This window comes from Dermacentor albipictus, unplaced genomic scaffold (genome assembly GCF_038994185.2).
Source record: "Dermacentor albipictus isolate Rhodes 1998 colony unplaced genomic scaffold, USDA_Dalb.pri_finalv2 scaffold_107, whole genome shotgun sequence".
NCBI lineage: Eukaryota > Metazoa > Arthropoda > Arachnida > Ixodida > Ixodidae > Dermacentor > Dermacentor albipictus.
In genome coordinates, this window is record NW_027225661.1 from 187,996 (window position 1) to 212,711 (window position 24,716).

Genomic DNA, 24,716 nt, shown 5'->3' on the forward strand with positions numbered 1-24,716 from the left:
GCGCATCACCTTGATAATGGTACGGAAGGAGCACCAACAGCAGGTTTCGCAGCTTCGCAGCTATTCCTTGCTCTCATTTCTACGTCACACTATTAGTCTCTCAAGGCAGACTGATCATATTGATAACAAAACCCCCTTGATAACGCGGCCGAAGCGCCACTCTGAGCACACACAAAACGCGAAAAGCAATGTAATAGGCACAAAATGTTTCAAAATTCCGGCTTTGCTCGCATTGCATCGAAAGAGTGGGTGCACAGCTACATTTCGCGCCAGAAACTTGCTTAAGACCAAAGCCAAATTAAAGTGACCATTTTATTTTTCATGAGAGTGTATACATGCTGAAAAAACAGGTCCATGGCAAAAAATAAAAGCAAAATAAACAGACCGGGAAGCGACCCACATGTAGAGAAAAGGCAAAACTTATGCGTTCAAAGAAGTAAATATATACCACTGCTAAATGAGCACAATAGCAGTCGGGACGTCTGCAAGAAAAACAAAACAAAATGAAAAGAACATCATATTTCAGAGTGTCCTTATTATCTGTGAATTCGAAAGCGCCGTCAAACACCAATTGCTGCTTAGAGGACATGTTCGAATAGGTCTCCTTCTCCAGCTACGGAGTACTGAGTTCGCTTTATCACATCTTCAGTGGCTTTCTTGATGACCGACACTGGAATTCTACAGCAGACATCCGTTATCCTTGCCTTGAGCTAATCTGATGTCCGTCTCGGTCATGTAAGCACAATCTCTCACATAACTCCAAAGAAAGAAATCGAGTGGAGAGAGGTCGGCTGACGTAGCCGGCTAATTTACAAGCCCGGCCTTCCAACGTATTGCGCATGAAAAGTCGCATTCAGCCAGTTTCGTGCCCAGCTGCTGCTGTGTGCTGATGCCCCATCTTGCTGACACCACACAAGTGCAAGACGTGACAGCGAGACTTCGCCGAGAAACTCCTCCACCGATGGTACTCATGCTGATTGCGCTTTACCCAGTGTGCATTGTAGCCACTCTAATAGTGTGCATTATGCAAATTTATCTAGGCGTTTCTGTGAAAATTTGCTTCATCTGCGCATATGATGTTGCTCAAAAAGTCCGGTGACTCATTAAATTTTGTGAGAACTCAATTCAAGAAATCTAGATGATTCTACAGGTCTCTGTCTTCCAATCATTGGTGCTGGTTAAGGTGGTACGAGTGAAAGGCCGAGTCATTTACAATCCTCCAAATTGATGACTTGAAAATCGATACCTGGGCGGCCGCGTCCTGTATGCTAGCATGAGAGTTATGCTAGAACATCCGTGCATAGACTAGGACTGAAAGATGGAATCCTACGCCGCTGTCTCTTGAAGCTCCCGGTTTGCCCCAGGTTTTCATCATTTCTGATGATAGTCAACGCATTTGGTCTACCGCCACACTTCCATGACTGATATATATTTGCGGCCTTCCTCTTGTCATTTGCAGCTCCCAAAGCAGGGATAATTTTTTATGCATTAGAGAAATACATGACGACTGAGATGAAACAAAACGCACCTTTAAACATTTGCACTGATGCTGTCAATTCGGTTTTGTGATGATAGGGTTTGTGGTAAAAAAAAAAGAGAACTATTCGTGCACTTTATCTACGCCAAGACAACAGCTATCAAACCTTGTTTCCAACTAACACCAAATGCGACGTGTTACTTCAGCCGGGGCGCGGCAGATAATGAACTAGCTCGATCACGATGCTTTTCTTTATTTCTTTTATTTTGTCCTAGCTAACTCAGAGGGAGCTTGTTCGAGGGTGCTGCTTTATGATGTGGCTGGGAGTGCAGTCACATGGTATTTTCCATATTTCGCTGGGTTTATTTATCAGTCGGGAAAATTAGTACGCAATTTGTATGTCACTGGAAACACCACAGTAATATGTCTCTTTGCTGTGCCTACAAATACCTCATTGACACTTTGATAATTACGATAGTAGGTATCGAGTTAGATAATTATTTGCAGTTAACTAATAAAATCTCAGTAATGAAAAAATTACAGGCAGCTTCTCCACTGTACTGGAAACAATATGCACTAGGTTTTCTCTGAGTAACGCATTGTTCTTTTTTTTAAATCTTGTTTCATGATAGTTAATTGGGAAATCCTGTATATATTTATGTCTTTTACGTGTAAGTGACGATGTTTCCATCCCTAATAAATGTTATAAATTATTAGAAATGTCTTTTTCTTTTCATGAGTCGTTAGCATTGCTTACTGGAAAGAGAAGCAATACTGAGACACGTATAATTCACGTGTATTTCACATGCCATTGATAAAAGACTCAGCTGCCAAAGGAGTCAATGAAGTCTACTGATTTTTTTCATGGTCAAAAAAGCATGCAAAGCAATTTGAAGCGAGTTGAACATACAGCAACATATGCATTCTCTAGGCATAGGCTATCCACATCTTTAGATATCATTGTTAATTGGCTACCTCCTTCTCTTTCAAAAATATAATAAACTTTATCCTGTACATATAATTAAATATATTGTGTATGTGCATGGTGATTACAGAGGAAATTTAAAACACTGTTGAAGTGACAAAATACAGATGAGGCAGCCACCGCTGGTGCTTCTAATGCGTTTGTCCTCCTATTGTCAGGATTTGCAGAAATAATGCGAAAGCATGAACTAAAAGCTGCGCATGTCCGCATGAACAATGAAGCAGTAAGCTATTAGCCACAATAAAATTATAAGCGAGAAGGTCAAGGACACTCAAAAGAAACCTCAGATGATGTGGGTAACAAAATTCTGGCAATGCCACTTTAGGTGGGGGGGGGGGGCTCGTACCCCGGAGCTCCCCCGTAGTCGGCGCCTATGAGTGGCATCATCATGGAGAATGAGGATCAAATTCTTCAGCCTTTTTCATGCATGCAAGTCTATTGCTTGAAGAAAACTAAATAAAAAAAAATGTTGGGGGACTGAGAAAACAGCGTCCCATAAAACGAGGAACATTATATAGCAGGGACCAAGAAGATGTGAGGTTAAGTTGTTAACACACGCAACCAATCTGCACTCACATTATGAAGCTTGAGCAAGTCGGCAGTGATTCATTTCAATGGTGTTCGCAGACAGTGCTCTTTCAGTCTGTCTGTCCCTTATTTTTCTTTAGTATGTGTGCGCTGTGAGCACCATCAATTTACACTCATCACAGCCTTCGAGTCTGTCCAGAATCACATCACCCAGTTCATACTATCAAATTACTCCCGCTACACCAATGTTTCATCAATGATGAACATACTAACCCTGCCCGATCGTCTCGCTGTTAATGTTCATTACATGATCATTACACTCAAGTTAAAGAGCTATATTACAGCGCAGCTCTTTGGCGTCCGTTCCTGGGTTTCGCGTCGTCGTCGGTGTTGTCGTCGGCCTCGTAACCAGCTCCGCCCCCCTTTCATCCCCCCCAGCGCTAGCAGCGACCGACTGATACCGCTTGCCGCTGACGCCGCTAGAGAGTCAAGATAACGTGACTGCATAGAACACCGTCGCCGCCATGCAGAAAGAGGAGGAAAGGGTCCCCCCCCCCCCCCGTTCTTGTGTGGCGGATAGCGTGCTCTTCAGTTGCCGACGCGCCGGTTATTTCACGTAGGCCCCGGCACGTCGACGAATACGTGACCACCTTCCCACGGCTAGACCTGGTTCTTAGCGCTGCGGAAGCGAGGGTATCATATTGTTTGTGTCGGCATCGGCGGCGTTGTCCTTGAAACCAACTCCGCAGCTGGGGTTGACTCACTATCGGCGTCAGCAGCATCAGTCAGTCGCTGCTATCTCTTCCCTCCTCCCTTTATCGTGTTGTCCGCTTGCTGCGCGCGCTTCTGCCCCCATCGTTTGCCGCTGGGTGTACACGCCGCCCCCCTCCCCCGTCTTCCTGCGAGTCTCCGGTTGTCAAAGCGCCGGCTCGAACTTAATTCCTTTCTTCGCTCCTCCTCCAATGCAACCCCTGTGCGGTGGCAATCAGAGAGCCAGATCGGTGGCGGCGGATCTGTATATGTGCACCGCCCGAGCCGAAATTGCCGCTACCGTTCGCCCTGTGCGGTGGCAATCAGAGAGCCAGATCGGTGGCGGCGGATCTGTATATGTGCACCGCCCGAGCTGAAATTGCCGCTGCCGTTCGCCACTGCGAAATTATCTGCCAGTTCTTTCTGAGCCATGAGCGAGACGACCGATGGAAGTCCTCCGTCTGCTGCTGCTGCTGCTGCTGCTAAACGAGCTGCCAGAGCAGAGGCCCAGCGCCGTCGGCGTCAGAATCCAGAGGTGCGTGCCGCCGAAGCAGAAGCTTACCGTCGCCGCCGTCGAGATGATCCAGGAGTACGCGTCGCCGAAGCAGAGGCTAAGCGCCGCCGCCGAGAAGACCCTGCCGTTCGCGCCGCCGAAGCGGAGGCTCATCGCCGCCGTCGAGAGCAACCAGCAGTAAGCGAGGCTGAAGCAGAAGCTCATCGCCGCCACCGAGAATGTCTTTGAGAATCAAGCATTGGTGTACCAAGTCGAACATATATCAGTCTATTTCTCAAAGCTTCCTTCATGACTGTCAAGAACTGTTAGTGGAGTCTTTGTTAAAGGAATACGTGTGAAAAATAAAAAAAAAAAATTCTGTGATAGCGCATACATGTGTTGCTCGATTTCTTTGCCTCAATCTATCGAAAAGGTGAAACAGCTTATTTGCTGCGCTCAAATTTCACATTAGGAAGTAACGTAATCGTCGGTAATTTTTTTTTTCTCAATCACCATGCACTTTATCCCATGCAGATCACAGATTTAAAGTTGGGGTACCATCTTGCCAAGTTAACCTGTACGACGACACTCTGGTCCCCAAAACCAGCAGTGAATGGAACCACCTTCCCACCTCTGTCATTGCCATTACCAACACTACCATCGTCAAAACTTTCATACAAGATGTTTTGATAATTATCTATTTTCTGCACACTGTTGCATCTAACCACTTCTTTCTACAATACTCGCAGGGCCCTGAAACTATTTCAAATAAATAAACAAATAAATAAATAAACAAATAAATAAACGAACGAACGAACAAACAAACAAACAAACAAACAAACAAATAACATCACCATGCCAGAGTGGTTTCCTTAATCTCTACAAAACTTGGCAAGAAAGTTTTGTTTTCTAGCTCAGAGCGTGACATGTCTAAACTTTCGTGTGGCCCAAGCTGGTGTATGCCAACAATATTTTTGACCCCACCCAAATAACCTTGCTAACATCCATGAGTAGGTTCAGAACTGCACGAAACAATTTATTCTGTCTAATTGTTCATACAATTCAAGCAACTCAGCATTAAAAGCCCAAATTTTCCTGCGCACGGCACTAACCGAAGTTGCCACTATCATCGACCCATTAGCATTCAAGTGGCTCATCGGAAACATCCCATTGTGACTAGTATTATTTTTGTCTGCAATTAACCACTCACTCTCTCATGTAATGTCTCAAGAGACCTTTGAGAAAATAAATAAACAAACAAATACACAAATTACAATTTGCGCACAATAAGACTTGCTCAATATCTTGTTTTTTCTTTGTTTTTCAACATTTACCACACCATTTTTTTACATTCGCGTGCGCAACAGACACCGTGTCAAGCTGGCGAAAAGACGTGTGTCAAGGCAGAGCTACAGAACTGCTGCTTTCCGGAATTGAGAGACTACGGACAGGAAAAGAGAACTGCAGTAAGGCACAAAGAAGCCACGAAGAAGTGGTTAGCGAGAACTGATGATTTTGCGGGGAAAAAAATGAAAAGTCAAACATGCCACGTCAGTAATCCTCCACTTAGTCTTCTAGCTTTAAGACGGGTTGTTTGAACAGGTCTACATTCTAAACTAACAAGGCTGAATGTCCGTTGATAGCTCTTGAAATAAAATGCACTGAGGTCTATTGAACTGTGACGATGTACTTTTTATGAGCTGACAAATGTAGCCTCTTGGGCACTGTACACTGACCTGTTTCAGCTCGGCGATGGTCATCCTGCTCAGCTTCTTCAGCTTACGCTTTGACAGCTTTGGCTTGTCTTCTATTTTCAACTGTCTCAAAGAGAGAAAAGCTTTGTTACAGCATGTGGCAAGACATCAATGGTGATCAGAGAAGCAAAGTTGCACTGCATGGCTTTCAAGAGTTGTAGAGAAACATGCCATTCTTCCCTGCATTCCCTCCCTCCCACTAAATAGACCATCCACTGATGCACATAAACCAACAACCATTTTGCTTATAGGAAAAATAATTCCACAATTCTGTGCCCGACAGTCAACAAATCTGCAAATGTGACTCACACCATGTTAGTGTTTTCCACTTTAATGTCTTGCTTATGGCTAAAGGAGCTTATGCCTCTTGCATAACGATAACACATTGTAGGGGCTGCAAACACTTCAATTTTGTGTCTGGATTGCTACATTCTTTAACCCAAGTGATAAACTATAAGCACACAAGGAAGGATGACCACAAATTTGTCAGTCATTTCTTTCATATTTGCCCTCCCCTGCTAGCTTTTCTGTTTCACTTTTCAGCTAGCGAAATCACAACCTACCTGGGGCATACACTGCATTCGAAGCATTCAAACATCAATGGTGAAGTATCATTCCCTCGTTATGGGAAGATTCGATGACACTATTCATCATACAAAACCAAGCTATAATCATTTTTAGTTAGCTTAGGTGGCCCTTCACTACTGTGAGCCTTGTACATCCAGCTAGCATGCTGTGTAATGTTTGTTCTTGGTAACAATATTGAAAGCGGCTTAAAGGATGTGATGAATGCACTCAGAGCTTTGAGGTTTAATTTAGGATTACTTGCGGCTTACCACCTGCAAACTTTATTTGGCTTTTTTTTGTGTGTGAGCTCTCACAAACATAGTGCAGCAAAAAATACAACCGTGTCCAGTTATACTGAACAGGTTACACCAACTAAGCTATTGGAATGCAAAGAAAATAACGCATGGTTGGTGTGCAGTGGAGCCCTCCAAGGCAAGGAGCTTGCAGCTCAAATGAAGCAGGAACATATAAGCTGAGAAAAAGATGACAAATGACCAGTGCCAGACTGCACCAAGAGGTGCTAAAAAGGCCACTAACAACGTCCAGGGTAACAGACAAGTCAGCCACTTACGTCATCGTCATCCTTCTCATCCAAGTCAGCTGGCTTTTTGCGCTCCAAAAGCCTCTGTGCAATGGCTGCTGGATCAGTCACAGGCCCAGTTTCAGTCTTGGGCTTCTCCGGCTCTTGAAGCTTGAACTTCTCAAAGATGAGCAGAAACTGGTAGTAGTATGGGTCCTTAGTATCTATTGTCTCCTGAACATACCTGAAGAAGGGAAGCCGAGGCAGGTTAAGATAAACAGCGACATCACACATGCTACACTTAACAAGCACCCTTTACAGTAAATCCTCATTACGACGACATGAACGAGACAGCAAAAACAATTCGTTTAAGTGACTTCTTCATAAAAGCCAGAAAAGTAGAGCTGAAACAGCACAACCCTGTGGAAGTCTAATATGGGCGTCACATGGTGCATTTTTAATCACAATCAAGCCAGATCGGGATTGAATTTCTCGGTTGCGATTGCCTCCTTTGTCCAAGCTGCGAGGTGGAGCCAATGGGTCTTGGTTGAGGTGACTGGTTTCACCAGGTATGCAAAACATGGCACAGAGTAACATTTGTCTGTTCTGTTGTGCACTACTTTCACGGCGGTGCTGTCCAATAATGCGAGGGTACAGCTTGGAGGAAAAGGGTGCGTCAATAAAGGAGGTCGCCTGCTTGCTTGGCACAAATAAGTCCCCCGATTAAAACCAAAGATAGCAACATTATTTTATTTTGCTGCCCATGCCAGCGAGTGAGGGCAGGTGAGGATGTCCAGGGCTTATCCGTGTCCACCTACAGGTGGAGCAGAATTGAGCGTTTCTGGTCACAAGCATCGGTATGCTGTTGGTTGCGCCCTTGTTTATGACTTGTGCCTATGCCATGACGGTTGCTCCTGACTGCAGTGCGCAGCCCCATGACTGCGGTGATTGTGGATTTGGCGATCGCGATGATCGGTATGCTGTGCAACACGATCGCCACGATCAAAAAGAACAAACTGGAGGGCGAGCGCTGAGGGAAGGTGCATGTGGCGAGAAGGAAAGGCCAGGAGAGGAGGACTGTCACAACCTTTAGTTTAGTCAAAGGGCTTAGGCGCTAAAGGCGCTGAGCGCCGCCGTGAGTGAGCCCTCGCTAGCCAGTGATAACATGTGGGCGCAGCATGGAGGAAAAAAAGGGGTGCGCAGGTCGTTGGTGCAGCTGGCATGTGGAGAGGGTTGCTTGCTCGCCCAGCATGGAATGCTTCATTCAGCACGAAAGGCACCGAGTGCCGCTGTAAGTGTGAACACACATCATGGCAGTTCGCTTTAAGCGGAGCAGCTTATCAGTATGCTTTGGGTGCAGGCCTTCTTTCATAAGGTAGGCTTACGGCTAGGCACTGAAGCCTCGAACTGTGCTCAGACTGCATACCATGTAAACGAACACAACCACTGGTGACCGACTATAAACACATTTACAGTTGCCGACCAAATTATTTGAACACAGACAATCGTATGAAAACGTCCGAATATCGCACAGTCTGAAAACAATAAATTGCAAAGGTAAAACTGGTGTTATGGACTAGTGCAACAGCTCAGCTAAAGATTATTTCACAGACTTTTCCTCAGTGTTGTGCTGCCTTAAAATAAGCTTTACTTGATATTTCGTGATGGCAGAGGCTGCGGGTGCGTTTCTCGTTAACCCATCACCCAGCACGACATGCATCACGGGTCGTCATGAGGATGCAGATACCACGCACACAGCCTTCACTTCGTGACACTGTCAGTTTAGGTTGTGCTGCACAAAATTAGTTTGGACCTTTAATGACGTTATGCCCACAGGTGAACTTAGGCTGTTTTGCTCAGTGAGTAAGTGCACACATAAACTGGTAGGCATTCATGGTACTTGACGACTGATCGCTCTCGGATCTAAACTCTGCTTCGCACATGTGGCTGTCAGTCCAGCCAGTGCACGTGATCTTACGCCTGACCACCTACGCGGTCTACTGGTACAGGCATTTTAAGGAAGAACAGGGCAAACTTCTTGCTTTTGGCTTGCCGCCCGCCATACCTACCGGTGAGGCCTAACCAATGCCGCTTCAACAGAGATGGTGATGAACATTGCGGTTTGGTGCCAATTGCGGCATACGGAGGTGATGGTACTATGCCATTGTTGGCAGGGTGCAATAGGGTCATCTAGCAACGGCCCTCAAAAATTAAACAGCACTCCAAAATGGGGGCGCAGGCCTTAACCAAGGACAGGCTTTACACAAGGAAATATGGCACTTATTGCTTATCTTTTCTGGTTTAATTTTGAAAGGGATCAGAGCCAACGCCCACGAAGCTGGCCACTGTGTTTTATGAGGATAGTGGCCACAGATTAACTGCAATACTTGTCACTGGGGTGAAATGTTATATGCTGAGCTCACAAAAAGCTGTCAAACAAGCAATCAGAAGATGCAGAAAACACCAGACTCACTCCACATCCACATCCTCTTTGTCTGTCTTGTCGCCTTCCTTCCCACCCGCTTTCTTGGCAGCATCATCCTGCTTTTGTTGCTGTTGCTGCTGCTGCTTTCGCTGAGCGCGCTTCTTCTTCTTTTTCTTCTTCTTCTTGTTCTTGGACTGGGCAAACAGGATCAATCCCAGCAAGGTGGGTACTTTATGTGACAATACCACCGCACAGTCAACGGCCCTTGGCAACAGAGCTATACACGCCATTTCACGCATAGCAGCACACACTACACAGGCTAGAGAGATCTCCCTCACTCCTTGCATTTGCGACCCAAAATATACTGATTCATATATGAGTGAAAAAGACGAAAACATGTAATGTCAAGCCTTACACTTTTATGCTGCAAAAGATGGCGTGTTTATTACATGGAAACTGTCACAGGTGTTACTATCAAATTACCAGAGTAACAAATTTTTTCACCCAGCAGCCCAAGCGCACGACTTTCGTTTGCAATCAAAATATAAGGTCTGTTCAATTCGCCTGCACTACTTGAACCCGTTCACGAGGTGCTACAGCCTGCCATTCATTTCAGCGGTGCAGCAATGGTGCCCTCTGAACCATTCCATTTGCTTCTAGAGATGCAGAGAAGGTGCAGGGCTGGTTCACAATTTTTCTGCGCCCTCCGTATTGTTGGTGCCGGCCTGGTGCAGACTTACAGATGCGAAGTGGCAGTGCAACAGACGACGCTGCACGCGCCCACAAGTGCCTCTGAAACTCTACTTAAGTGTCTGCTGCGTCTACACAAAAGTGAAGTATATTTACACCTCAGAAGCAAATCATATCTGCGGTTTGGGACATCCCAAACTTGCACAGTCGGCGCATGCCAGTTGGACAACACATAATGTCTGTACCACGTCTGCACTTTGGCATTCGTCTTCAAGTGTTGCGTTGTGCCTGCACCACTGTAATCAAGCAGCACAATTCCTGAGCTTCTCGTGCAGTGTCGTGAACTGGTTCACGATGGTGCAGCAAAAATTGAATGCGCCTGTAGTGCACATACGTGCACAAATACGTAACTTGACGTAACTTCACGTCCATATAGAACTCTTGCTTGGGCTAGTTGGTTCATGCTTGAAGTAGTAAAGGCAAGGTGCAGAAGACCAGGACTCAAGAAGAAGAAGACAAACGACAGGACTGGCGCCTCCTGTCATTTGTGTTCTTCTTCTTGAGTCCTGGTCTTCTGCGCCTTGCTTTTACTACTTCAATTGATGTCCATAACTTGTAGTTGCAATACATGGAGTAGCTACAATGAAACCTCGTTACTATGAACGCCACATTAAAAAACTTTTCAGACTAACGAACTTTTCAGAAATCCCCTGCTGACTCCTTATAGTTTCAATGTAAAAATATTTCAGTACTGCAAACTTCAGAATACCAAACTTTTCAGAATAACGATTGTTATTAAGTTTCCCCGTGACGTTAACAACGTGTCAGTACTATGAACTAATATTCCGAAATCTGGGGATTCTTAGTGTATCCTTCATGGCAGCCGAAACAGTAGGCTACCAAACAACAAGGCGCAGAGAGCAGACGTCCCGGCGCATGGTTAAGAAAACCCGAGATGGCACCAGAGAAAAAAAAGAATGCGGGCGAGTGGAGGCGACCACGCATCAAGTTTTGCGAGCGCATGCTCTGCCCAGAAAAGTGTCACCTGAGGCGCGTCTCTTCCTTGTTTCACCCTTCTTTCTGTGCATGTCTCTTTCTTTCGCACTTCTTTCTGTGGCCATACTAGCTATGCGCATGGTGAAATGTAACCTCCGTACTCGCGGATATGCCACACCATCGGACTTCGCACATTACGGACAGTCGTTTACACGCGTTTGTGCTTTTGAAAAGTTCAAGTGTCCACCTCGAGCGAGACAGTTGCGTTGCCCGCGGCAACAAATGTGAAAAATAAAAAAGCAAGAAACATCGTGCCTTGGAGGCAAGATAAAGCTACCTTTTTTCGGTAATTTTCTCGGCGTCGGTGTCTGTTTTGCACGCGTCACTCTTATTATACAGTGCTTTGGTGGTGCGTGGCGGCAGAATCCATGGAAAATAGCAACAGCGTATGCCAAGGGCCAGCAGCAACGTTTCCTTGGATAGCCCATATGGTGACAACTTATCAACTGATGAATTGATGAGTGGAATAGCTAATTTTGGGGCTTTCACTATAACGATATTTCGGAATAACCGCGGTCCAATTTACTGCGGTCCCCTGAAGTTCGTTACGTAGAGATTTCACTGTATTCCTTAGAAAACGCTGCAGATCAAAAACAACCGCACTGCGAAATGTGCGGAGTGACACTTCTATGAAAGTACTACTTGTGTAGCTCACCAAGCTTCACCTGCTAAGCATGAAACAACAAGGGTCAGCAGATGAGCAAAACACTATGAGCCCAGCAACAAGGTACGGCCGAGATTTCTCGGCAATATTCCCACTTCCCCTGTGCACGCATGACAGTGGCTTGAATGTCACCACATGATCTCTTCAGCCACGATGCCTCTGGAGATGCGCTTGCAACTTTTCATTTTTACTACAGACCCCGGTTGCAGCCACAAGAACTCGAGGAGGAATGCCACATCATTCCACGTGGAACAAACAGCCCCACAATTTCAAATTTGAGTGAGCGAAACAGGCCCGCACACATTCCTCTGTTCCAGTTCTATAAACAGTATTCTTTAATGTACTATAATGTGCCATATTCCAGAGCAGCAAGCTCGGAGTCTGCAAATGTCCTGATTTTCGAATAGAGCGCTTCTTTGGATCTGACTCATTGATTCATGAATTTGATGTTCAATTTCTTTACCCCGCTCTATGCTACTCAATGCAGATATGCAAGACATGTCCGAATGATAACTTGGTATTACATTTTAATTTATTGTTGGGGCTTAACATTCCAAAGCAGCATACAACGCTACGTGAGATGCCGTAATGGAAGGTTCTAGGTTAATTCTGACCACCTGGGTTCCTTTGGGGTACACTCAAAGCCCCTTGCACGACCATTTTTGCAATTCACACACAACGGAATGTACCTGTCGTCACTAGGAATAAAACACGTAACCTTGTGTTCTGCAAAGCCACCATAGCAGCTGTATTATATTTTGCATTTTGTAGAAAGCAGAATAGTGAAGCCAGCAGAGTGCACATTACTGTGTAAAACGTGCAAATTGTGTATCGCATTACTGCACGCAATTAAAACATGGCATTACTGTGTATATCGCAAAACACGCCAATTCATATATAGTAGTACAATCATTATCAGAATTTTATGGCAGTAGAGTAGACATTGGTTAATTCAACTATGATTAATTTGTTTTTGTTTTTTTTACTTCGATGCCAACTGAAGGCCCCGGCCAGCGCCTATGCATTTCTATGGGTCCAAACTTTCATTAGGTCCCGGCCAGCACCCATGCATTTCTATGGGTCCAAACTTTCATTATGTTGATCCTAAAATTGGCCTTCACCGGATAATTAGAACATGACTTGACAAGCCGGCATGCATGCACCTGACCTCTATAGCAACTCCGACTGGCACTGCGTGTCTTGGCACAGCTTTGGGGAACAATGAATGCATTGAAAACACGTCATCTACCGTCGAAAACTCATATTTTTCGCCTGACTGAGGCAGATTTTCCAGCAATGATGGTAGCTCACAATGTCTGATCACAGTATTTACCAGATTCTAATGCGTACCTCCCCCAACCCCTCAATAAAATTGGGCAAAAAACACCTTTCAATGTTCATATGCTTTGCCGCATTACTCGGCTGTATTACGGCGACGCTAACTTTAAAATCGTGCAGCGAAGCTGACTTTAGAAAACAGACCACCACTGCGCAACACATACTAGACCCTAGCCGATTTTTCTTGCTAAAAGACAAGATGTCTACTTTGCTTAGGAGCTTTAATGTTATCTCTACGTTAGTTTTCTTGGAGACAAAAGCAGGCGTGTGTTAGAATCGGTCAAATACTGCCAAACCAATCAGCTGTGTTTCTGATGTTTTATGCGAAGCATATTACGAGGGCTCAACCCAGCTCCTCAGGCGCGGCGGTGACCATGAAATCACGTGACACCGTGACGTCACGACAGAGGAGAAGTGGCTTTGGCTCAACTCTTGCAAGACGGGCTGGGTGGGAATCGAACCAGGGTCTCCGGAGTGTGGGACGGAGACGCTACCACTGAGCCACGAGTACAACGCTTCAAAGCGGTACAAAAGCGCCTCTAGTGAATGCGGTGTTGCCTTAGAAACGCGCTGTTTCTAAGGCGTGCGTCTCTTGCTCAGGCGCACATTTCGTTGCCGCGCCGAACGCTGCTTTGCTCGACGCTCACCGCGTCCAATGCGGGGCGCGTAGTCGCTGCCCTGTAGCCCATTGTCTTACACCCCTTGGCGGGTCGACGGGAACGCTGTCGCGTTCCACTCTTGAAGGCGAAGAAGTAATGCATGAGTTGTTTCTTCGTCTAGCCGAACCAAATATAGCCAAGCAACAGCAGTTCACCAGGCTAAACAGTGGTTCAACAACTAAAATAAAGGCTAGTATGCTTCGCATCCTGGGCTTAACCTTACCTAAGCCACAGCCATTTTTTTCTTCATCCTGTTTAATTCGACTTGCCGGATTATTAGATCACATTAGTCACGCCCACTAGGGTCGAATGAATGGAAATCGACTGTATTACTGTGATACTAGATTTCAAAACCAGCCAATAGGTAGCCAAGCAACAGAGCTTCTACAGGTCCTGTCCCACAACACAGCTGTATTGTGCATTGTTATGCTCAGAGTTGAACTGAACATAATTTCATCATGCACATTGCTATTCAAGAGTTTCAGCACCATGCTGCACATTGATAACACCTATCTGAAGCTGTTTGAAACCTTATGTCTGCAACCCTTACCCAGACAGTGAGAGAAATGCCCGGCTGCGAGAGTGTACAAGCAACCAACCTCCGAAGGCACCTTGGTTCCTTCTTGTTCTTCGTCATCTTCATCATCCCCTTCGTCCATAGCCACAAGTCTAGGCTTGCTGGGTGGATGTGGTTTCTTGGGTGCTGAAAGAAGCAATCGCTCTTTCTGAGCCATCTATGTGCAAATGCTCAAGTACACACTCCGCCAACATGAAAGGAGACACTTCAGCCGTGCTAAAGTTACAATTACTGCAAATGCGCAAGTCAGAACCTCTGTCACTGCTATTTGTTATGTTGCCCTCCTGTTTAAGAATCCTGCTCATGGAACTTTCCCTCATTACAAGCACATGCAAGAAAAATTAATGGCTTTAAACACAAACTCATAGTTCTGTTTCATAATGACCGTACGTCATTGACCGGAATACATAATGACTGCACGAGACACCTAAGAAGTTCTGTACCAGTGATCAGCACCAATATGAGCAAGCCCACATAGTATAGAAATTCAGTTTTCTTTTTTTAATGGTCGGCACAAAACAGACTCACCTAGCTAGTACAGTCAACATGATCGCGTTACATACTATTTCCCAGAGCCAACATTCGCAATTGAAAACACAAAAACATTGCCCAATAAAGTTACGCTTATTTTTTACCGGTTCATACGTTCCGGGAAAACATGATTTTTTTGGCCTCAACACTCAGTACATCACCAAACTGCAATGGTAAGATATGTTTTTTGGCTGCTAGATGTCACGTAAACAAGAAAAACTCCAGGTGCACGCAATAGCGAACAGCACCCACTTCATCAGCTTCCCTGTAATACTCGCCTACCCATCTCGTGTAAAAATGCCACCGCACACTCAGTTTCGTATTCCGGTACAAGCAAATCAACTCCCAGGTCGTTGCATGCGGCATGCACAATTATCACCACCAACCCTCTTGCAATAAGCATCTTCAACTATCTGTTTTACAGTGTGCGGGGCATAGTGCCTTTGGTAGCACAGTGCACGCATTTAGTAGGCGATAATCCACATGTGCTGCCGTTCCTTGCTGCAGGCGGCGCAATGTGAGCGTCCATTTCGCTTCGGTGGCATCCGGCATCACCCAGCAGCTCCGATTTCGTTTCGGTTTTCTGTGGCTGTCCTTAAACACTATGCCATAGGAAAACAACAGAATGTATCTCGGTCTGGCTGAACGCCCACCAGCTCGACAAGCATCGGCGTCTCATATCTCTTGCACAACGATTCATGCAACACTTCGCATTACAAAGATATTAGCTACAGCGGGGTCTCTCAAATTTTTCAGTCACTTTGGGTCATATGTATTTTCGATTAGTACGAATTTTCTCACATTTCTTTCCAAAACGTATGAACGAGGTTCTACCATACTTCAATTCCACAGATGGTTACATGCTCGTCCCTCAACTGCAAACAATAATTTTTTACGGCAATTTAAATTCAATGAGTAATGGTACTTCACCAACTAGGTCAACGAGCCTTTTCACGAGGCAATCAGCCAGAGCAGGTACCTGGTTTCTCAGCGGGAGGCTCTGGCGGTGCCAAGGCCAGCTCCTGAGCTCGTTCAGATGTGTTGGCAAAGATCTCCTCGATGACTTGAGGGATTTCCACACTGGCCACATCTGTGCCAGGTGCTGTTGTGTCCATCTTGTCCCCCGACAGCATGCCAGGTGGTGGAGGTGGCGGCGGCTGTGCAACGAAAGTGCCGAGGTGTCACAAATGAAAATGTCTGCATAGGTTTCTTTTTCCAGGTCGTGGGCAGAATGCAAAGAGCTGAATGACTGACCCTTACCATTTCAAGGCTACACTTCGTCAGTGAATCACACTGTAGCAGAGCACTTTAAATAACTTTCTACAACCATCATTCATCGGCCTAATCTATGTACACTGGGGGACGAAGGCCTCTCCCAGAGATTATCAGTTACCTCTGTCCTGCATTATCCAACACTGTCCTATGCCTGAAAACTTTCTAATCACCTCACACCACATAATAACTAACCCTAGATTCTCTTGGTGCCCATTCTGTCACTAAGAGTCCACCGGTTATCTGCTTTATGCATTGCGTGACCTACTTTATGCATTGCGTGATCTACATGTATATGCGCTCAAATCTATACAACCATCTTCCCATTCCTCAACGTTACACCTATCATTTTTTGTTGCATCACCTGCTGCATAATCATCCACTTTTTCGTTAAAATTTTTTGTTACCTATTTGTCGTCGTTATCCTGAGTGTCAGACCCATATGTTAGCACTTTGAAAAATACATTAATAACACACTTTTGTTTTCAAGGAGGACACTGGCAAGCTGCCATTCACGACCTGAGACCACTTGCGTTATGCACTCAGGCCTACTACCATCACTGCTTGCCGAAACCTTAGCACAGTGGTATCACTGTCCCCTCGCCTCTTTAGAATGCACATAAAGACAGACACAAATGCAGACATAAGGCCCAACTAACAAAGTTTAGTCATTGCAGAAAGCATAGAAGAAATACAAGAAAGATAATGTTGAAGATAGCATTGTTGAGGATAGCATTGTGTTGGAAGGATATTTAACAAGCCACTGTTTATAACTCTCGCACAATGGAAAGACTGACTAGACTCTCAATAATGCCCTGAGGATGTCAAAGGCAGCATGGCAGAGTTATACGCAGTGCACAAGAAAACAGAAATAATAATAATAATAATAATAATAATAATAATAATAATAATAATAATAATAATAATAATAATAATAATAACAACAACAATAATAATAATAATAATAATAATAATAATAATAATAATAATAATAATACGAAAATAAGGTTTAAAAAGAACGCCTGCTCTCTATAATAGGTAGTTATATTTTATTTTATTTTACTTTCTTATTTTTTTTTAATGCAGCAAACCTCATCAAATTAGGTGTAGCGGATGACAAACAAAATGATCTCTCCATTTCAATGTATCTATTTAGATCGGAGCTCCCAAGTAAACCTTTGTCTTAAGAAGTAAAAAGTAAAGTTAAGAAAACAGTATAAGAAAGTAGTAGATGCGAATTTATAGTGGCTGCACTAACTGCTCCCCAGGATAAAACATTCAGCTAAAATGCAAAGGAGAAGAAAAAGAAAAGTTGAAATGATAATGCTGAGAATTTTAACAAAATCTTCCATACCTGAATGTTGAGTGAGGGCCGCCAGAGAGCCCTTGCTTTTTTATACATACGTGACAGAGCGGAAGAATTCATTTTGATGTTGAGTTTATAATGCCAGACAGAGAAAAAAAGTCCATGTGCTCCTTTCAGTAACTTGGATACACTTCGCTCAACCACATCCTGTTCATTTTGTTCTCTGGTATGCTCTAAACGCAAGTCTTCAGACTTCTTCATAAATTGAGCCTTCGCACGAGGTTCAGCAAAGTGAGAATGGGATCGTAAATAAGAGACTCCTTCGTGCCCCTAAAAGGTCACTTTGTTGCATAAGCAGCTGGACGCAAACTATTTTATCTGCATGCCAGATTCTTGCTACAGGCAGTGCTATTCGAGCCGCCACTCATAGGTAACTGAAAATGGCATAGCAAGGGCATCTACACTAACACTACACTACACTAACTACACTACACTACACTAACAAAAATGACATGCAGGGAATCATCATTCTTGCTCCAAGTAAGAAATAAAACAGACATACAATGGCACAGAAGTCACATCCGTTCATACATACTGACACATGTACCTATTTATCTTTTCTTCGAGGACTGCATTTCACCCGCTAACAACTTAAAGTTATCCCTCAGTGTAAGATGCACCTTCACGATTGGAACTTACTCGGATGTTATCGTTGATTCTATCTGTTGTGTATATTCTTGCTGAACCTTGTGTAATCAGATTGTATGCACAACACAAATTGTGTAGTGCTTTCTGGAAGGAATGCGGGCACCAGCGATTATGCTGGAACCTTCGATGAGCCATGCATAAAAGCTGATGCGCTTGACTCAAAGATCTGATTTTCAACCATCGCCAACTGTGCTCGCTGATACCGCTGTGCTTTCAGTGTAACCTGTTTTCTGGACAAAGGCAATCAAACAATAAAGGTAGCCCTATTGGTTAAGCGTATATATTGTGAAATATGGTTTATCAGCTATGAGTCCGGACAGAACAATATAAACACAGCACAAAACACTGAACTTGAACCATCTTCATCGTGCAGCAATAATGAATGTTAGGACTATTGTAAGGATTTGTTGAACAGTTGTGCAATTGCATAGTGAGTATAGTCAAACTTTGATGCTTGTCCTGAATGTATGGGCTTTGTACTGTCTAAACGTGGCATCGGTAAATCATGTTTCAGAATGCCATGTTCACATATACAACATACGGTATGTGTCCGATCCCATATTACGATATTAGCACTGCAGATATTCAAGTAAACTAGAAAGTGCCATACACTGGAAAGTCCCAGTGTCAAGCTTCAACCTTTAGCCAACCAGCTTTTTTTAATGCATTAGCATTCGAAGTGTCAAAGTGGAAAAAGTATGTGCGTGAAGTGTGTGAAGCTGGTAAGAGGTGTGTGAAGCCGGTCACATGTGTGGAGAGCAGATGGGAGAGCTTAGGAGAGCGTGGACGGTCTTCTATGGGCGCTCAAGAGAGGGACAGGGCGGTGGTGATGAAGCGTCATCGCTTCAGTCTGCTATGGACCACCATCAGTAACACTTTGCTTTGCTGTTGCCGAAGTGCTTCACGTCACTTGACTGTGGCCCTACTAATTGATGCTTTCGCCATGTGGTCTAGCCAGCCAGTCAACTCAGCCAGAATAGCAGACCACTTACTGCTATTCATCCTCACCACCCTAACTCTCATATGTCCCTGTGCACTACCAACACAGCCAACAAAGCATTTGTAATCCACGTGGAAGCCTATCGCTGTTGCTGGGGTTACCAAGGTTGTGCTTCAAGAGCCTTTTGTTTTAGCTGTGTTGACACCACATCGCCCCCGCCCCCCTACACACACACACTTCCCCCTCCTCCCCAAGAACATTTTGTCTCCAATGGCTCCAGGAATTTTTTGAGTTTGCGTAGGAAAGAGTGCAGGAGCTCCACCTTGACCCCCTCTCAGAAAATAATCAGAAATAATATAGGATTGAAGTGAAAAAAGGAGCAAGAGCCAAAACACTGTTTGTTGCAGCCTGTCCTCACATTAAAGGCGCCCTCAAACACTTTTCAAGCCACCATATTTCTGTTGTAGGTTGTGTAGACTAACAGTTGGAGGTGCTTCAAGCATTGGTCAAAGCAGTTATATAGCAATATTTAATATTTTATTCAGGCAAGCAAACTACTACATCGCTGCCGACCACATCATCGCCCAGTGGCGCCCGCAAGAGCCATCATCGACGTTGCAACTCGGTGCTCTGCGATTGGTTAAAAAGTGAGTTGCAGATAACCACTGCATTGAAGCAAAAACATAATAATTTAGGAATTGAGTTCACTTTTGTTTGCTGTAATATTTATATTGATGCAAACAGATACGGCCGTAAATAAAACCCTTAGAACCACAAAACTAGGTAGGTGTGCTGGCTGTTCTTTTACCTCTGGTATGGTGACATAACTCTGGGCTCTGAGCACAAACTTCTGCTTGCTTTTGTACGCTAGTGAGCAGCATTGATAGCCTCATCGCCTCGTTTTGCACGTTGTCCTCGTGGTGCAGGCTTCTCACCTTGTTGCATCGTTGTTGCTGCATGCTTTTTCTTGTTCGTGGTGCTGCGCTGAACTAAAGCTGAATTGTAGGAAAGAGATGTTGCGCAGTCCCAGGTTGGTCGATCAGCGTCATCAGCACATCGGAGTAACCGGAATCCGTGAACAATAAATGTGTAGGCAAACATGGAGTGCAACCTTCCGCTACATAGGCGAATCGGGATCTTACCATTGGCTGCGAGGGGTTACGTCAGTGGGTGAGAGAAATGGGGACAGAAGACAGTGCAAAATTTGAGCGGAGGACATGCATATTTTTTTTTGCATTTTGAAATTTCTCAGCTGAATAAGTTCGGACTGTGTTGTACCCCATTGCTGCATTCTTGCTGCATTTATCTCTCCAACCATCAATCTATCCAATCCGCGACTGAATAAAGGTGGATTGAAAAGTGTTCGAGGGCCCCTTTAAGCCTTACGAAAGGCTTAAAAGAAATGAAAGAAGGGGTCCTGAAGTGCAGGAAACGTATGCACTCGCCGTGCTCCCCCTCCCAGAGTTCCAGAGCCTGTCTTATACCAAGCCCACCACTGGGCACAGAGGCAACTTCAAAACACTCACCAGTGCAGGACCAGTTCTCTGTCCTACAGTGCCAGTTGGAGGACGAGCTGGTGGCAGTACTCCAGGTGGCGGTACCCCCGGTGGCGGTACTCCTGGTGGGGGCAGTCCTGGCGGTGGTAATCCTGGCGGAGGTACTCCTGGCGGAGGTACTCCTGGTGGTGGACCCCTGGGAGGGGCACCTCTTGGAGGAGGCGGTATGCCGGGTGGGGGCAACCCTGGAGGGGGTACTCCTTGTGGTGGGAGGTGTGGTGGTGGTGGTGGTGGTGGCACAGAACCCGGCAGACCAGCTGGTGCTTGTGGAGGTTGTGGCATGACTCCCATGGGGGTCACACCAGCTGGGGATGAGGCAGGGGGCGGGGGAAGTGGTGGCGGTGGCGGCGGCGGTGGTGGCGGTGGTGGCGGGGGCACCACGGTGGAAACGGGGGTCACCATAACAGGTGTCAGGATGGTAGTGCCCTGACCTGCTGCAACAGGTGCTGTTCCCACCAGACTCACCTGTGCCAAAAAGGGGCACGACATGGGGAATGACGATGCGTCGCAACTTTTCAGTAAAACGTGGCACAGCATACAAGACATGCACGCAGGCAATTCCTAGAAAGCCGTCACTGCAATGCACTTGACTTGAAATCAAGAAAACTGATGTCAAAAACAGGAGCAACATTTGCTCTAGAAATTTTCTGCACTACATGACACCAGCAGCTACCATCCTGACCAAATAATAGCACTTCCAAACAAACGTCCAAGCATGTGCTCAAAAAAAAAAAAAAGATTACCGGTGTGAAATGGCAGCAATGAGTAACGCTAATGTAGCAATGTCAGCATAAGCGCCAGCGCACGGGCATTTGTTATCGTTGAACTGAACAGCATACAGGATGCCTGAGTGTCAAGTGTACAGGCGACTCATCACACCAGTCTTGCACAATGTGGAAAGCTACAGAAACACCAGCTTGGCAATCAAAACCAGCTTCTCTCTACCAGCCAGCACAAACAATGCCACAGTCACATAAGTCATACTTTGCCTCACACACTTTTTCCTGAATTCTAGTAGTGGCACAAAACTTCTGCTGACCTTAGCAACAAGTTGAATTTATATACTTGCAACTGCCAATCATATGTACTAACAAAGCCCTAATTAGCCATGCAAACTGCTTGCATATGTGAAACCGGAGTGATCAACCACACATGTAACATTTGCCATTTCAAACCAGTTGCTTCAAAATCACACTGAATGACTTAGCATGTGTTGAACACAGATGCAGCATGCAGGCTACAGTAAAACCTTGTTAATATACAGAGCTTCAAGTGCAGTTCTAGATAACTTCAACAGCGAAATTGCAAGCAAGCATTGTTGTCCCTCCGCTAGCAGCAGCCACCCTAACAACCTCTAGATCACGGGTATTAAATGCAGCCTTCGAGGCTATACCACTTGGCCAGCCCTCTCGAGTAGTCAGTGTCCCCCACCTCCAGTTAAAAAACCACAGGCAGCTTCGTAATCTGAACACGCAACTGTGCAGTGAATGATGGCCCACATACTCTTGTGTGGCCTGAAGCTTGTAGCAAGTCTGAGACCTCTGCTTTACATGGAAGTTTCAAGGAGCCATTGCCAAGCTCTTGCCAACATAAGTAGACAGAAAATAATTGTAAGAAGAAGCCAGAGGGAAAGAAAGGGCCTGCTCGGAAATTGGCGGCAGTCACATCAAATCCTTGCTACTGCCGGAAATGACAGGGAGGCATAAAGCTTGATTAATTCGTGCTACCACTTGTGAATCTTGCCCACATTTCCTGCAGGTATGCATTCACAAGGTCCTACTTTACATGAACAAGAATTCCTGCTCAAGTGATAAGGGGCAAGGAAAAAGAAACGAAATATAACTTGCTCCAAGACTAAAACATATTTCTTTTTTCTTATCAGCAGGCTCTTCTGCCGACTTGTTACAAGCCCGGTTTGCTCACCACTTTCTGACAGTAGCTTGCTACCAGTTAAACGAACTCTGAAGGGAAACGTTCAGTGAGTTTAGACTAAAAAAGTATTCTTTAAAAACTATTTTCGTTAATTTATAAGTAAGAGGGCGATTACCAGAAAGGAAACTGAAGGCTAAACTACCCCTTTACAAATTTCGTGCTGAAAACCCAGTGCCATTATTCAGTCCGAGATCACTGTTGTTAAAGCTTACTTTTTTTTTGTTTTTTTTTTAAGGTCATTACGGTACAGTAAACATTCCCTAAACTTCCCAAGTTGAATTTCTGGCTATCCAAATAGACAATATAGTCCGTCTGTACCGATAAAAATTAAATGCACTGAGTAGACAGCATCAACATCCGTAACCTCTTGGCAAATTTGTGCAGGAACTTGGACGTTGCTGCTGCCACCAGTATTTTGTTTTCTGGTTTATCAGGCCTTCCTCTTATTGGTAGAGTGGTGTTCCTTTAGCATTGTTGCATGAATCCACCTATTTTTTTTTTTTACTGTCCCTCCAATGTGAGCAGATATGAAGTGGAGGGGGAGGGGGGGGGGGACTGACCGGTGCCAGCACCGTGGCCTGCTGGGGAATGGCTGCTGACATGGGGGACATGGCCGTGGCGGCTGTCGCCAGCACCATGGGAGCAGCGGGCGCAGCGGCCGCCGCAGCCTTGGCTGTGGCCACAGCAAGCGGGCTACCAGCCGGAGTCACCAACACTGCTGGTGTGGTCACCACTTGGTGGGCCACAACCTGCTCGGTCACGGGGAACAGCTGCACGAAGCGTAAGTGCGGCGCCCTCAACAATGCAAGCTAGGCTCCTTCAGAAACGTACGTGTGCAGGACTGGACTCACATACAGGACTGGACGGCTTCATATTATCTGTTACTTTCAGCAGACACGTACACAATTCAAGATGAACAAAGGCATGTCAGAATGGTATTCAACTGAGCTAGTTGGTTCTTCGCTAAGGCAGCTGAACTAACAGTTGAACTGAAGACATGGGACAAGAGGAAAACAAGACAGGGACGTAGTTGAATTATCAACCTAGTTTTCTTTTTTTTTTTGCATGCTCTATCCCATACAGCTGCGCATATGCAAATAAAGTTGCAGTTTCACCCGAAAGGCGAAGCATCGATCACAACAGCAAATTATTAGACAGCTATATGAAGTAAGGATAATAGTTTTATCGGCCGTATAAACTTCAGAACATTCCCTTACTAACCTAACTAAATTAACAAGCGTGGCGCCTCGCAACAGGCAAACATGAACACGTCTCACTTGATGACCGCGGACACTCGCTGTCGGAATGCCGGCGTGAGGAAGCGCGGCAGCAGCAGCAGCAAGCGAACTGACCTTCATGCTGCCTCTTGCTTCAACGTGAACTAAGCGGCAAGAACACAGTGCACATGAAGCTGTCAGCCATCGGTGCACCTAAACTCTGTCCCCAACGCAGATCGCTTTCAAGATAGGGCACGTGGAGTAGAACCCCTCCCCCAGTGCCTTACACGCTATATTGAAGACACCACTCTTCCTCACTTGTGCATTCAAGATGGAGCCACCATCCTTGGCTCACTTTCACACACAGCATAGAGCACACTGCCACAATGTTACTGCACTTCGACTTTATCCGGAACATCATGGTGATGGTGGAAATGCCCGTGGAGTGTCCATATGATTGCCATCACAATAAAAATACAATGCCAATACACAGCATCTGCATTTCATATTGACCACGCAGGGAGGCCGATACGCCATCGAAAGTCACCTGCCAGGAAGATATGCTTTTTCACTGGTTGTCAGAGGTACAGAAGCAGTGCTGACACGTGCACACCCCGTTGTTAGCTCAGCGACGTCCTTACCTCATTTCCCTATTGTCCCATGTCGTCAGTTCAGCCTCAGTCTAAACCCATTTCAGCCTTAGGACAAAGGCAGAATGGACAACACGGAACAGAGTGAGCAGAACTGACTCCTAACAAAGGTTTTATTTCA

General features: G+C 45.4%; 1 protein-coding gene across 3 annotated transcripts in view; it reads right to left on the reverse strand.

The window, feature by feature from the left end:
- The window catches only part of LOC139053387 (splicing factor 3B subunit 2-like), a 56,307-nt gene that overhangs the window by 22,243 nt on the left and 9,348 nt on the right, over positions 1-24,716 (reverse strand). For 2 of the 3 annotated variants that reach the window (XM_070530401.1, XM_070530400.1), the window contains exons 7-13: positions 23,289-23,498; positions 20,767-21,261; positions 15,994-16,171; positions 14,506-14,609; positions 9,548-9,693; positions 7,126-7,318; positions 5,970-6,050 (exon numbers count right to left, since the gene is read on the reverse strand). In XM_070530401.1, coding sequence (XP_070386502.1) covers positions 5,970-6,050; positions 7,126-7,318; positions 9,548-9,693; positions 14,506-14,609; positions 15,994-16,171; positions 20,767-21,261; positions 23,289-23,498 — 1,407 coding nt within the window. The remainder of the gene's footprint in view (positions 1-5,969; positions 6,051-7,125; positions 7,319-9,547; positions 9,694-14,505; positions 14,610-15,993; positions 16,172-20,766; positions 21,262-23,288; positions 23,499-24,716) is intronic. The other variant, XM_070530402.1, reaches the window with a different exon arrangement.